Source organism: Camarhynchus parvulus, chromosome 8 (assembly GCF_901933205.1).
Source record: "Camarhynchus parvulus chromosome 8, STF_HiC, whole genome shotgun sequence".
Lineage (NCBI taxonomy): Eukaryota > Metazoa > Chordata > Aves > Passeriformes > Thraupidae > Camarhynchus > Camarhynchus parvulus.
This window is the reverse complement of record NC_044578.1, coordinates 20,675,947-20,689,633: the sequence shown is the minus strand read 5'-3', so window position 1 is coordinate 20,689,633 and position 13,687 is coordinate 20,675,947. Positions and strand designations below refer to the sequence as shown.

Genomic DNA, 13,687 nt, shown 5'->3' with positions numbered 1-13,687 from the left:
CCTCAGGAGCCCGGCCCAGCCCACCGGGAGCCGGGCTCTCTTCCTCGGCCACCGTGGGGTCCGAAATTCCCACTGGGGAAGTGCCCGGTGACGAGGGCTCGCCCCCTGAGGAAGGAGCTTCCTGCTCAGGTGAGCCCGGGACGGCGGGAGCCGCTCCCGACCGCCGAGGCGGCCCTGGCGAGGTGTGGGGAGCAGAGGGGAGCTGGAGACCGCCTGGCCGGGGTGGCTCCCGAAACCTGCCCTGGTCCCGCGTCCTCTCGGGGGACGACCGGGTCTCCCTCACGAAAATGGTCCCCAGGTTCCCGCTGGCATGCGTGTAAACCAATAAGGAAAATACTGTCGGCTCGTAGAACGACGGCGGCTGTTGACGCCTATAATCGTCTGTCAGAAGTTATAGTTTGAAGACATAAAGTTGTGTTCTCAAAGGGGAACCAGCAGCTGCCACAAATACGAAGGAATGCGAGGAAAATTTCTCTTTCACGGCGCCAGGTATGAGGAAGAATACTTAGTTCCCAGTCTTTATGGCGGTGTGCCATTCAAAGGGGAGTACGATGAGGGCATCATTCCCGACAAAAAAGAAGGTCTTTGTGAGTGGGCAAAAATTCAATAGACAATGAGCCAAAGACCAAATTTAATTTAGCTTAATTATTTTGTGAGTCTTGTATAAACCATACAGAATCTGCACGCTATAACAGGAGGGAAGAGACCCCGACCAGCCATGCGGCCACAAGCCGGCCGCTGTGGTGGCCCCGTGTCACCGGGTTTGGTGGCCGCTGTCCAGCTGTGATCCCCAGGGAGGAGCGGCCAGCCCAGCGCGACCTCCTCTGCCCCGGGCAGTGCCAGCCTGCAGTGACAGCACCGCTGGGGAACTGCGCTGGCATCGGCCACAGCTCGCCCCGTGTGAAGCTGGAACCAAGTTCTGACAAGATGTGCGGTGCGAAAAGTAAACCGTTAGCGTTTGCTGGAGTGCTTCTCGGCTGCCTAGAAATGGTGAGTGCGACTTGCTGTAAAGCTATTTTAGCGATGATACTGTATTCTTCGGAAAAGTAAACTAAAAGTTAGGGTGGAGCACTATCAGGCATCCGCTTCCACATTGGCACATTAGCATTCCGATACTATCACAGTGTTGCATTGTTTACATATGAATGAAAAATATTTTAAAAGTGCGTCAACAACTGCAAACGGGATTAATAGGCAGGTTCAGAGGGGGAAATGCAGAAGTAGTACAATCTGCATACCTGTACCAAATCTCATTGGTTGTGTACTCTTTCCGTGCTTAAAGAATCTGAGCAAATACATCATATCAGTAAATGTGTTAATAAACAGAATATTTTAGGTTGTTATTATGAATATTCTTAGATTTTTAATTTTCAAAATAAAATATGTCACGTTGCATTTCTAATTTTGTTATATCTTCCTTTTCAGATATTTTCAGCAAACACAGGTAAATACTGAAAATGTTTTTTTGGTTTTGCCTGCCTATTTTTAATGGGTCTAAAGAGAATACCCACTTGTGCTTTTTAATAAAATATTCTGTAAGTTCTAGCAGCTTTGCAAACAAAAAATGTTTTCATGTTTGATTCAGGCATAAAAAATTACATTGATGTCTTTATAAATTTTAAATCTCATTTCTAAGAGTCATAATTCTGTTGGAAACTCATGAAAATATTCAGACTTGTACCTTGATGCTAGTGTGAACCAGGGAGAACACTCAGATTAACAAATTCTGCTGTTCATTATATAGCTGTGGTACAAATGGGATTCACACCAATATTTACAACCAATTAATTGTTGTATATTTTAAAAAACCATAAAACAAAAGAAACATCAAAACTCCATCACACTCCCTCAAAAAACAAACAAAAAAACCCAAAACAAAACCAAAAAAACAAACAAACCAAAAACTCCAAAATAAAAACCACACCAGAAGTAGCACAATCTCCTATGCACAAATATTTCCAAGGTTTTGAAATTTAATACACAGCTACTTAACTAACCATTAACATCTGCTCTTAGTCACAAGCACGTTCTTATCAGTTACAGTCAGACACCCTCTTTTGCCCCATTTGTAGAAATGGTCCCAGATATTCTGTCTGACCATCCCTATGGAACATTTGCAGATGGGTCTTTCACAATCATGGAGCAAAATACTGCACTATAATTTTTTTAGTTTGTTTTATAATATTGCCTTTCATAACAACTCATAAAAATTTCTGTGCAGGAAATCCTCACTCAGGTCTAAGTCTTGCTAACAGTCCTGTATAGAATATATAAATATATATATATATATATTTATATATATTTATATATATATATCTCTAAAAAACAGCAGGTAGATGTTAGCACTTAGCTGAGCAGCTGTGTATAAAACTTTCTCAGGTCTCCCAAATCCCCATGAGATGCTTTGCTATGAACAAAGGTACCTACTTCATCCCAAATACCTTTACATTCCTTTTCTTAATTTTATGTGAGATGTACCTTCATTTTATCTTTTTTCTCTTCTAGTGAGTGTTTTGCAGCCTTGCAACATGTGCAATTGCTTTATAAATGCCGATTTTAGTGTGAAAATCCTGATTTCTGAATATAAATTACTCATGGTTAAGAAATACACACCAAAGCATTGTTACAATATTTGATTTGTCATGTTATTGAATACCTAAGTATATCTGCCCTGAGTAGGGGGTTAGGTGAGTTCCTGTGATCCCTTCCAGACCAGATTATTGTATATTGCTTTGGTATAGAAATGCCTATGGTTCAGTGCCCTATTTCGGAGTGCTTTGTATAAACATATACTTCTTCTTTGTATACATTGCTTTGTATATCACTTTAGTTCATAATATAGTTAATTTGCTCTGAAGGAGAACCTCTCAGTGAAACCTAGGTTAAATAATGGTCTTACATTAGTGATTTCACAGTATTAGAGTATTTTTATGGAAAGATGAAATTTGGTCTAGAATATCACAAGACCCTGTGTTTTGTTAATGTTCGCTGAAAGTCCATTTAACTTAAATTTTAATCATTTCTAGAAAGTGTAGACTATTTGTCCTACATTTTGTCTTTGTGAAATGTTCCACGGGACTGTGTTTTCCCACTTCAGTACGTCTCTCATTATTTCCATTTTAGCTCCAGATATACCTGTTATTGACCAAGCTTATTCAAAACTTAGCAACAGTATCACAGTGGAATGGAGAGCAGTACCTGGGGCTACTAATTACATGCTGACTGCACAAGATGGAGATTCCTTTGTTGAAACTATAGTGAAAAATTCTCCAGGCACAGTGACAGGACTGAAGCCTGGCACCTTGTACCGAATCACTGTCAGATCTATCAATTCAGGAGGAAAAAGCCAGCCTTCACCTTTCAGAAAAGTAAAAACAGGTGGGCTTTCAAAATCTTATGTCAAATTCTGGAATGTTATTATAACATAAAGCATTCATGCATGTACCAGTCCTGAATTATTGTAATCTTTATTTTAAATTGTACTGGTCACATTCTTCTTTCAGTTTTTGAAGATTAGAATTCAGCCATCTGACTTGATGACCAGGACAAAAGTCTGAATTAATGGTTTACTTTATGATGGTACAATAAGATAAAAGTTCAGCTGGGAGTTTCATTAGAATTTGTATCAATATATGTATTTTACTTTAACAACAGGCATAACTTGGAGGAATAGAAGAAATAAAGAAACAACCAGAAGTATAAGATAGGAAGACAATGTGAAACTTAGAGGACAAGAAATGCAATATTTTCTTGGTGATTTTAATTCTTCAACACATGCAGCCCTTCTCAGTTTCTGTACAGCTTTTGTTCATTGTACAACTTTTGTTAATTTCACAAACCAGCAATACAGTAATTGATGCACCAAATCACTTTCCAAATTTGTTCTGTCGATCTTGTATTAATTTATTTTTTCTGGTTTCGTTGTCACTGAATTTGTCTCTCGGGATTAGTGATTGTTTTTTCTGTATATTCATTTCAGATTTGGCCTTTTCAAGCTGTCCTATTGAAAACCCAAAAGCATAATTTTGTTTTTTCTCAATAGTCCTGGCTGCTCCGATTCTGTCTGTTCATTCTCCGAAGAGTGACTCCATTGCAGTGAGCTGGAAAGCTGTGCATATGGCAGCTGGGTTCTCTGTGTCACTCATGAGATCAGATGGTTTGGGCAGAGTGCTGAAGCAGAACACCACCAATACCTCCTTGATATTTACAAATCTAGATCCAGGAACTCAGTATACTGTCAAGGCTTATGCCTGGAATGCCAATGGAATGCCTGGAGATGATTTCACATATAACCAAAGAACAAGTAAGAAATTTTCTTTTCTGAAACCAAGTCAGCATTCTAAGAACAACACAGCAACAATATACCAGAAAGTATTTATGTGTATTTGTGATTGTGTTATGTTTTTCAAAGATACATTGAGTAGATTTTCAGATCATATTTTTGCCCCATCTCAAAGTTTATGAAAGCTCAGATGACATGGCTATGTTTAGTGAACATTACTGAGCAAAGATAGCAATTATTGTCCCTGAAGTTGTACTTAGGACAGGTCTGGATAAGGGTTACACAAGCTCAGACTGATTTTGAGGATTTTTGTAATTGTGAGAAGCAAATATTCAAATAAGCAGGGAGTTTCAGTCATGGTCAACTAGAACTACTTCTTTTTAAAAATGTAATTTTAACATAAATGAGGGTAAGGCTTGCACTCAAAAAAAATCCATTTAGTTTGCAAATTGTGAAAGAGATCATGTCTGTAGGCTATAATCTAAGTTATATTTATGTGTTCCAAATTGATATACCATAGGTCCTAATGCACCAGTGGATGTTAAAGTAGCTTTCAATAGTGGTGCTTTAAGAGCTGTTGTCTCTTGGATGCCAACAGAAGGAGCTCTAACTTACAGTGTCACAGTCTCCAGTGGACTCCTGAAACTGAGGTGTAACACATCTTCTGCCTCCTGCATGGTGCCATCCCTCCAGTGCAGCTCTGAATATGATGTGTCTGTCACAGCACACAATGATGCTGGATCCAGTGAACCAACTGATGCAGTGAGCTTAAAAACGAGTATGTGTCACTGATTCTTATGTAGCTTATGGTATTTTTACATCTACTTCTTTAATTTCAAATGTAAATGAGTCCATTGCAAATCACAGCTGATTCTCAAATAGTTCTGCTTCTGACCTTTGTTCATGAATTATGTCATATACTTTTCTATTGCAGGGGTAAGAGCCTCAACATTCTTCATATTTCTGGGACAAAAACTTGCAGTGGTGGAACAACTTTGTGAGGAATGGCATTAAGAACTGCCTCTGAGCTTAGAACTATTCTGGGCCACATCAAGTTGTTAGTTAGAAAGGGGGTCAACAAAAGCACATTTAGCCAAAGTAACACCACTAGACTAAATTAAGAAACCATTAACCATATTCAGGACAATAGCTTGCTCAGTTCAGCTACAGCACCATGCCATGTCTGAGATTGTTGTTTCCTGACCTGTTAGATGAACTGCCCATGTAATCAAAATCTAAACTATTTATTTTTATTATATGCTACTTGAAATAAACAACATTATGTACTTAGTTATTTGATGTAACCTGCCTCATTTTGACTTTTGATTGGAGGTCAATCATGTGAGCAACTCTGTGGTGCATCTAACAGGATGAGAGAGCCTCATGCCAGGGACAGGTATTAAGCTGTGGGCTGTAATCTCAGCCAACACTGCTTCAGCTAGATCACATATATTCATTCTAACAGCAGCAAGCTGCACTTTACTGAACTAGAAAGAAAGTAAATGTTATTTAAACAAAAGCCACGGAGTTTGCAGTTTAATGTGGCATTTTGGAATGCCAACAGAAAGGAAACCTAAGCAAAGGACAGTTCTACTCAGCCACAGCCAGTAAATTTTATAAAAAAATATAAATGGTTTTCACATATAGGGGCTTTTGGATGCCATATGCTATTCATGCTAGTATTTCAATTATCATCCAAACCTTCTATTTGTGAGCACATACTGTGCCAGTTTCTTTTGAAATATTGGCTGGTGTCACTTTTTGTTCAGAGGGCTCCTTAAACAAATGTCTCTGTAAAACATGATGGTAGCATCTATTTTGTTCTGTAAAAATCATACCCACTTGTCATCTAAATATAAGCACCAACCTCTGTAAAGGCAGCTAAGTTGCTGCTTTCTTGATTAAGACGGAGCAACTGTTCAAGCTGAGTAGAATAATTCTATATTCTATATAATTCAATATATCACTGATTTTCCTTTATTCCCCAAGAGTATAACTTCAAGAAAGAAAAAAATAATTGTACTGAGATTTTTTTAAATGTTTTTTCAGTTCCTTGTGCACCAGTAAACATATCAATTGAGGAGGATGAACCTGGTCACTTGTTGGTATCATGGTCTAGTGTCAGTTTGGGTCATTATTACGTGGTTTTTGTGAAGAGTGATGATGGCTTGGAAGAGCACTGCAACACATCACGTACTCAATGCCATTTCCAGTCGGACTGTGGTTTCACTTATTTCATCAGTGTCTTTGCATATAACAAGGCAGGACAGAGTCCTTTAGGTGATGTACTCAATTACACTACTGGTAAGTAGCCATGTATTCCTGCAAATGCATTTGGATCCTTTAACTGTATTTATGGTTGAGCTGTTTGGACATTTTTATGGGAAGATAATGACTTAAACTTCTATTTTTATTCAGGTTTTGGGCATAACACACAAAGGTTGGCAGAGAAAAAGAAACAGTTCACATTGCAATTCAACTTAACTTGCATAGTCAAGTGCAACAACATGCATAGAAACTTGAAAAGAGTTTAACAATTCACAATCATCAGGCAAGGACATATGAATAACACACAGACCTGGCATAACATTTGAACTCTAGTCCTGTCTGGGTTTTGGGGCGTTTTTTTTTGGTTTTACCTCAGGAAGAGTGTACCAAAGTCTTCAACTTCCTCATAGGGAGTTTTCATACTTGGAAAATAAAAAAAATAGTAAGTTCAATGGGAAATTGAGAACATTGTTATTTAATCTCTAGACCTTTAAAATTTTAAACCAAGGATATGCATAATTCCTGTGTCTGGCCTAAACACTAGTATGTCCTCTATTGATTTGGAAGGAATGGTACTGAATTAATTTGAGTAAATCTGGGATTCATTGGACTGTTTGCACAGTACTAGTCAGCCTTGGAGAAGACATGAAGCACATTGAGAAATGAAGCAAGGCTTTTATTTGCACCAGTTTTCCACTCCCCTTCGGGTTTCCCTGTCTGCCTTTCTGTTCGCAGCTCCTTGTTGCCCAGGTGACTTCAGGGCCGTGTTCGTATCAAGCGACACGGTGCGGGTGACCTGGGCTCCCGTGCGAGGCGCTGACCTGTACGAGACCCGAGTGGCTGGCGGCAGCGGCGTGCTGCTCTGCAGGGACACGGCCACGGCCTGCAGCCTGTCGGCTCTGCAGTGCAGCACCTCCTACAACATCACCGTGTACTCCTTCAGCGAGGCCCGCGGCAGCAGCGCCTCGTGTGCGCCTCACTACGTGGCAACAGGTACTGATCGCTCATTCTGCTTTAGCTGAAGAAATCGCTATTATACAGCACAGTGATTCGTGCATAAAAACGTTACTGGAGTGCTAAGTTGCTATTTAAGTGTTTTACTAAGTTCACTGATAAAAATATTTTAAAAACCCAAAAAACCAGCAACTCCAAAACTGAAAATCCATAAGAATACATTATAAGAAGGGGAACTTATATCAAATTTGTATTGGAAGCTTCTGATAGCTCCAGTATTTTGAAAATCAAAATTACAATTTATACACAAAATCCTTACGTTGTCTGTTCTGTCACAATTTCTAAATTCTCACCAGGAATAAAGCATACAAAGATCATATGCTTTTCTGAAGTAATGTGTCAGTTCTAACTGGAATTTAATTTTCACGTGTAACTTATATAGTATGCATAAATAATCTGTTTAAATGCTATTAATATGAAATATTTCAGCTCCCTGCAGTCCTGAAATTAAAAATATCTCAAAGGAGGGTCTATCTGTAATCAGTGTGCAGTGGCAACCTAACAATGAAGAAGCTATGTACATTGTCACTGCCAGAGGAGAGGCTGGACTTTGGCATTGCACAAGCACCAGGAATTCCTGTTCCCTAATGGATCTTCCCTGTGGATCTGCTTTCTCTGTAAGTGCTATAGCAAGATCACCAGCAGGACAGAGCTTACCAAGCTACAGTATCCCTTTAGAGACAGGTATGGGGAATTGTATATAGTTCAACATACTTAGCAGCATAATATTAAAATAGTTCTATGACTCTATGGTTTTGGCTATTTTTATTTACAATCTATGCACATTGTACTATATATTGCTGGATGTCCTTTTTGTAAACCTGTGTGTATCTTTGTGTGTGACAAGGAAGGGTCATATTTGGCAGTTGCCTCAGACTGAGAGGCCTTAGTGCAATTATTTATCTTCTGGCACAGCTAACTAAAACGCAATAACATTAGCTACTAATGCAATGCATAACTTCCTTGTCAGCATTTTGATATTTAGTACTACCAGGAGAGGCAATGAGGTAATGTCCATGTCAACAAATAAGGAGTTGTAAAGAACAGATTAAAGAACATCCTACCCACTATTCCTGCTATTAATTTGTTAACAGGTTTTGTCCTCTACCACCTCTCCAGGCAGAGGTCAATATACACCAGGATCTATTTTTAACATGTAGTTTGGCTGCAGTCATTTTACATTGTAGAGGAACAGACTTTAAACAGAGACAGAGCTGGACTGAGATATATGACTTGAGGGGTAGATACAGACCCTGCTTAATTAAACTACAGATGTACTCTGATATTCTGATGAAAAATCTTAGTAATTTTTAGAATCTTGGTGAACAATAATTTTATAATAATTCCAGGGTTCTAACCCATAGTTAGAGACAAATGGATCTTACATTAACATTCTGTTTATTAGAGGCTTGCCAGTAGAGTCAACTATTTTTCAGCATGCCTGAAAAATATGCACTTCTTCATTCCTTTAATTGTGATCACGTACTATTCTACATGCAGCCCTCCAAACACCTTCCATTTTCCAGGTATAAAACAGAATTAACTTCTCTGGTTTTGTTCTCTTTCAGCTCCTTGTTGCCCTAATGACCTGATATTAACTCAAGTGACACAGTCGGTAACCAATATCAGCTGGTCTGTTGGGAGGGGTGCACAGACATATGTAACAACACTGGAGTCTCCAAGAGGACAGGCAAAGTGTCACACACTTCAGACCTACTGTCTCCTGGGATGTATCACATGTGGCACCAACTATACAGTGTCTCTGAGAGCCATCAGTGAGACGGGTTTGACATCCAGCTGCACTTATCAGGGATATTCTTCCAGTACGTAAAGCTCCTTAAAACAACTCTAAATAAAACTTTTCTCTCCTAGTTCAATTCAAGAATTATTTTGGCTTTGTGAAATAATTTTCTCTTTGAAATGCTGGTTATCATAGTAATCTGGTATAAACTGCATTCTAGAAATTTCTAATACGTTGCAAGTTCACAAAATTTGCTCATTAATGTTTTTAACTTTCTTAGGTGCTTGCTGCCCTTCTGGGGTGAAGCTCTATAGACTCAGCAACAACGGCATCAGGGTCTTCTGGCGAGCTTCTGATGAAACAATGAACTACAATGCTGATTTACATGGCTCAAAGGGCAATTTCAGCTGTACCCCCAGCTCAGGTCTGAGTCACTGTGATATTACCAAGATACCCTGTGGGGATGTCTACACTGTGCTGGTGGCTCCAGTGACCAACAAGGGGCCAAAGCTCACATTCTGTCCTAAGAAAATATATTCAGGTAGAATTTCAATTTCTTTGATTTTTTATTTTTTAATATTAGTTGGCTACAATGTAATCCAAAGTTTTGCAGGTAAAGGTGGCATGGAATAGACATTTTCTGCTCTAGTATTGACTGCAGAGTAAACTTTATGAGTGTAGTCTTGCAGTATCTGCGATGGGAATTTCACAGCAACATTTTGGGTCTGGGCACACTTATCTGCACAGGTACCTCCTAACTGGATCACCCATATCCTGGTACATATAGAAAACTTAATGTTCAGTTGGGAGGTTAGGAATGGTTAGAATATAGAAGCAAATAAATGAACATTTTGTTTTATGTATTTTTTAAATAAAGAAACAAATCAATAACTGCAATGAATCCCTCCTAATCACATTTTTTAAAGTAAAAAAATTTTAAGGGGAAGAAATTACTTTGCCTTTCCCAAGGCATGGATTGAACCCATTATAAAACTACCGCTATCTGATGGGGTTGCATAGTATTATAGATGGACTACATACTGCAGACTAATAATATTTTGCAGCTTACAACCTGACATCTAACACTTGTACCACTTGTTTCATGTCATTTCAGTCACCTGTTCTGGAAGCTCTGTTGGAATGGGTAAGAGCAGTACATTCGTTAAAAATGCATAAAGTTTATAGAATATTTTTGCATCATCTTCATATAAGATGTATATAACATACAGACTTGATAGTCAAGGTTTCTGGTAGTGTTATACAGGTTTATCTCATCCCATTTTATAATGTATAATTAAAAAAAAACCAAACAAAACCCTACCTATATTGTGGCCTGCATACTATCATGCATGGTCACACCATTTACTACTAATTTGATAGCACATAATAAAAGGTAGGATTATCTTTTATAGCCTTCCCACATCCCATTACAAATGAAACTAGGTGATAGTTTTCAAAAGGTATTTTCTATTTTCAAAAAGGTAAAAAAAAAGTGTGGCTAACCTCAATCTATTCTACCTTATTTCTTCTGGGTTTCAGCAGGATAATGTTTTATTTGCCTATGTAAACTGCTATAAACAACTTCAAAAGCAGCCACTGAAATAAAAATTTCTCAAGACAGTTGCATTTCTATAACTGGAATTGTCTTAGTTTCCAAATTCTTTTTTATAGTTATTTATAGAGGAAAGAGCAATGCAAAACACATCTAGATGAAATTCTGGTTCAGATAAGGAGGTAAGTTATAAGCATCACAATTCGTATTAGAATGCATGAATCCAACTTTTCCTGCTGATTCTTTGGGATTGGAGGGAAATGCTTCACCAGTCCTGTATATCACAACTGGTTTGTTAAAATCCATATTTACCTCTGAAATCTCTTGTAATTTATTTCTACTAGCACTACTGATTTGTCCTCTCCTCCATTTGTAACAACCTTCTTTCACTTCATTAAGCCTTCACTTCACTATGCTGTAATTCCCCAGAAAAGCCCTTAAAATCCAAACAGATAAAAATATTCTTCAGCACTCATTTACTTTCTCCTGGTGTTCTGGACTATTTTCTGCTCCCGTCTCAGAGCAATGACAAGAAATTGCTACTGACTTTTTCCCCTAAGGTTGATCTCCTTTTTGCTGCTGTTCACCTACTGCTATCCTGGATGTTAAGATTGTTCATAACACCATTCTCCCTAAATGTTATTTTCAGTCTTTTATCCCCTGAAGCTGGAAAGACACATCTGTGCTTAAGTGCAACGTTCACAGCTGCCTGAGGACTGGGAGCAGGAAAGCTGAACACCCAGCCATACCTGAAACCTAATCCATAATCATACTCCACAGTGGTCCCTTTTTGAGCCAACTTTGAAAGCAAAATTTAAAGTCAATGGTTCTACAAACACATGTCATTTAACAGAGTCTTTGGAAGCTCATGTGTATAAAGGTATCCAAAGACAACAAGGTTTCTAGCACTATTTTCAGCTTGTAAAAACAGACACTATCCATTCTGGAAATTGCCTTTCTTCAGGGAACACATGTTAAGTATCTCAGCGAATGCTTCTGATCACTTGTGCAAAATCTCAAGGGAGTGTCAGCTTCAGTAAATTGCTTGTAGATGGCCCAAGATTTGTATGCTGCTTCTTAAAACATGATCTGCATTTAGTCATGATCAAACAAGTCTTTCTTTAGGAAACATTATTTAAAACTGCTCTTCATTAGTTAATAGAAAGTTGGTTTTATTTCTCACTTAATTAATTAAAAAAAATTAAACAGCGCTCTTTCTTGAGGGTTCTATGTCAGTATTTCTTCTTTGCAGACATCATTGCCAAACACTGTCACCATAGTGTTCAGTGTTTAACTGGGTTTTTAGAGATTTAAAGCAATTGCTTTCTTTTGGAACCAAATCCAAGCCCTGAACTACTTTTCACCTAAGCAATTCTGATAATTCCATGCTCTAATAGTAACTCTAAGATACTTAAAGCCATTCTAAACTGTTGGTGTATGTTTTCTTAATTTTCCCTGAGAATTAATTAACACCTCAATTACACACTACAAACAACAGCGTTGTAGTACTATGTTCATCGGCTCCTCTCTCTTTTGTCACAGAAGTGTAATTGTATCAGAATGTATTATTTGTATGTCTGTTGGGGAAAAAAACCAAAAAAGCTGAAGAGGAGTGATGATTTCAAGAAAAAACACATCGATTCAGCTCTAAAAAAGTGTAGGAGATATATACAATTAGCAAAACAGGGAGGAAAAGCAACACAATGAATCTGAGCCAGATACACTCCTCCTACTATGGCAGCATGCAACCTCAAGGTGTTGTTATTCAGGCATTAGACATTGTCTAGTAACAATTGTCTAATAGTTAACACTGCTGATATGCGAAACAGCACTGGAATTCACTGAGCTGATTAAAAAATTCGATCAGGATTGGTTACAGGTTCTCTCCAGACTGAGGTAAACACACTTTTATGGGTCATGCTGGCTTCAGATCACAGGAAAGGACAAATGTCACGTTTTTGTAGATGCCGTTTCTGTACTATTTACTCACATGAAGCTCTGAACTTCACGAAGCAAAAAAACCCCAACAAATAAAATTCTCAACTGAACAAACAAAAATCCTACCAAAAAACACCCAAACAACCCAACCCTATTCTCTCTTGAAAGAAGACTAGAGAACAAGAAAATTCCTGTTGAAGGCTTGGAGGTAGGCAGCATATGGATATGCTAAAATGGATGCTTTCAGAGCAGTATCTGTGAAATCATGTGCACTAACAAATTAGATGATTAAAACCACCTAGGTTATTTCATAGTAGATGACTTCATTAATGCTTAATAAAAAATTTAAATTCAATGCATAATAGTAAAGATCTATTTAGTTGGAATGACACAAATATGAACACTTGCAAAAAATTTGTATATATTATTTAAAATACACAGTTTTAAATTTCATCTGACACAGAATAATAGCTCCAAACTCAAGATTTCAGTCCACTGAAAGAATTCACAAAAATCTCCCCTTCAGTTGATTTCAGACTCGACCTAAATTTACTGAGATTTAGTGTTCTACCATATCTAACTATTGCTGGTGAAGAGTAAAAGAGATACAATGACAGCCTCATTGCAAAACATCAAAAGTGGCACTTAAATGCTGTTTTACCCTGCTTAATAGCTGGCGGTCATCCATACTTAAAGCTACATGCGCTGCACAATGGGCCAAAGGATTCAAACATCTAAAGCCAGCAGAATTCATCAAACTCTTCAGGTTCCCCTAAGGAGGGGAACTTGTATGCTGTAGGATGCTACTAATATTATATTCCAGTACTTAGCATTGGAGCCACAGGAAATTCCCAAGCCAGATGAGGCTTCACAAGGATAACTATCCTAGGCT

General features: G+C 38.2%; 1 protein-coding gene across 1 annotated transcript; it reads left to right on the top strand.

Annotated features, from left to right (window-relative positions):
• Window positions 1-414: 414 nt before the first annotated feature.
• On the top strand, window positions 415-12,202 carry FNDC7 (fibronectin type III domain containing 7). Its single transcript, XM_030953021.1, has 14 exons — window positions 415-489; window positions 696-990; window positions 1,426-1,444; window positions 3,124-3,378; window positions 4,043-4,303; window positions 4,803-5,060; window positions 6,332-6,586; window positions 7,286-7,543; window positions 7,994-8,248; window positions 9,133-9,387; window positions 9,586-9,846; window positions 10,420-10,449; window positions 10,977-11,039; window positions 11,507-12,202. Exons 1-13 carry the CDS (start codon window positions 458-460, stop codon window positions 11,012-11,014), a joined length of 2,472 nt encoding a protein of 823 aa, XP_030808881.1. The 5' UTR covers window positions 415-457; the 3' UTR covers window positions 11,015-11,039; window positions 11,507-12,202.
• Window positions 12,203-13,687: the final 1,485 nt, after the last annotated feature.

Bases quoted from the DNA above. Each gene is read 5' to 3' on its own strand.
- FNDC7 (XM_030953021.1), top strand. From the start codon at position 458: ATGCGAGGAAAATTTCTCTTTCACGGCGCCAG. The intron at 3,379-4,042 runs GTGGGCTTTCAA...TTTTCTCAATAG, and splicing joins TTTCAGAAAAGTAAAAACAG to TCCTGGCTGCTCCGATTCTG. The intron at 6,587-7,285 runs GTAAGTAGCCAT...TTCTGTTCGCAG, and splicing joins TGTACTCAATTACACTACTG to CTCCTTGTTGCCCAGGTGAC.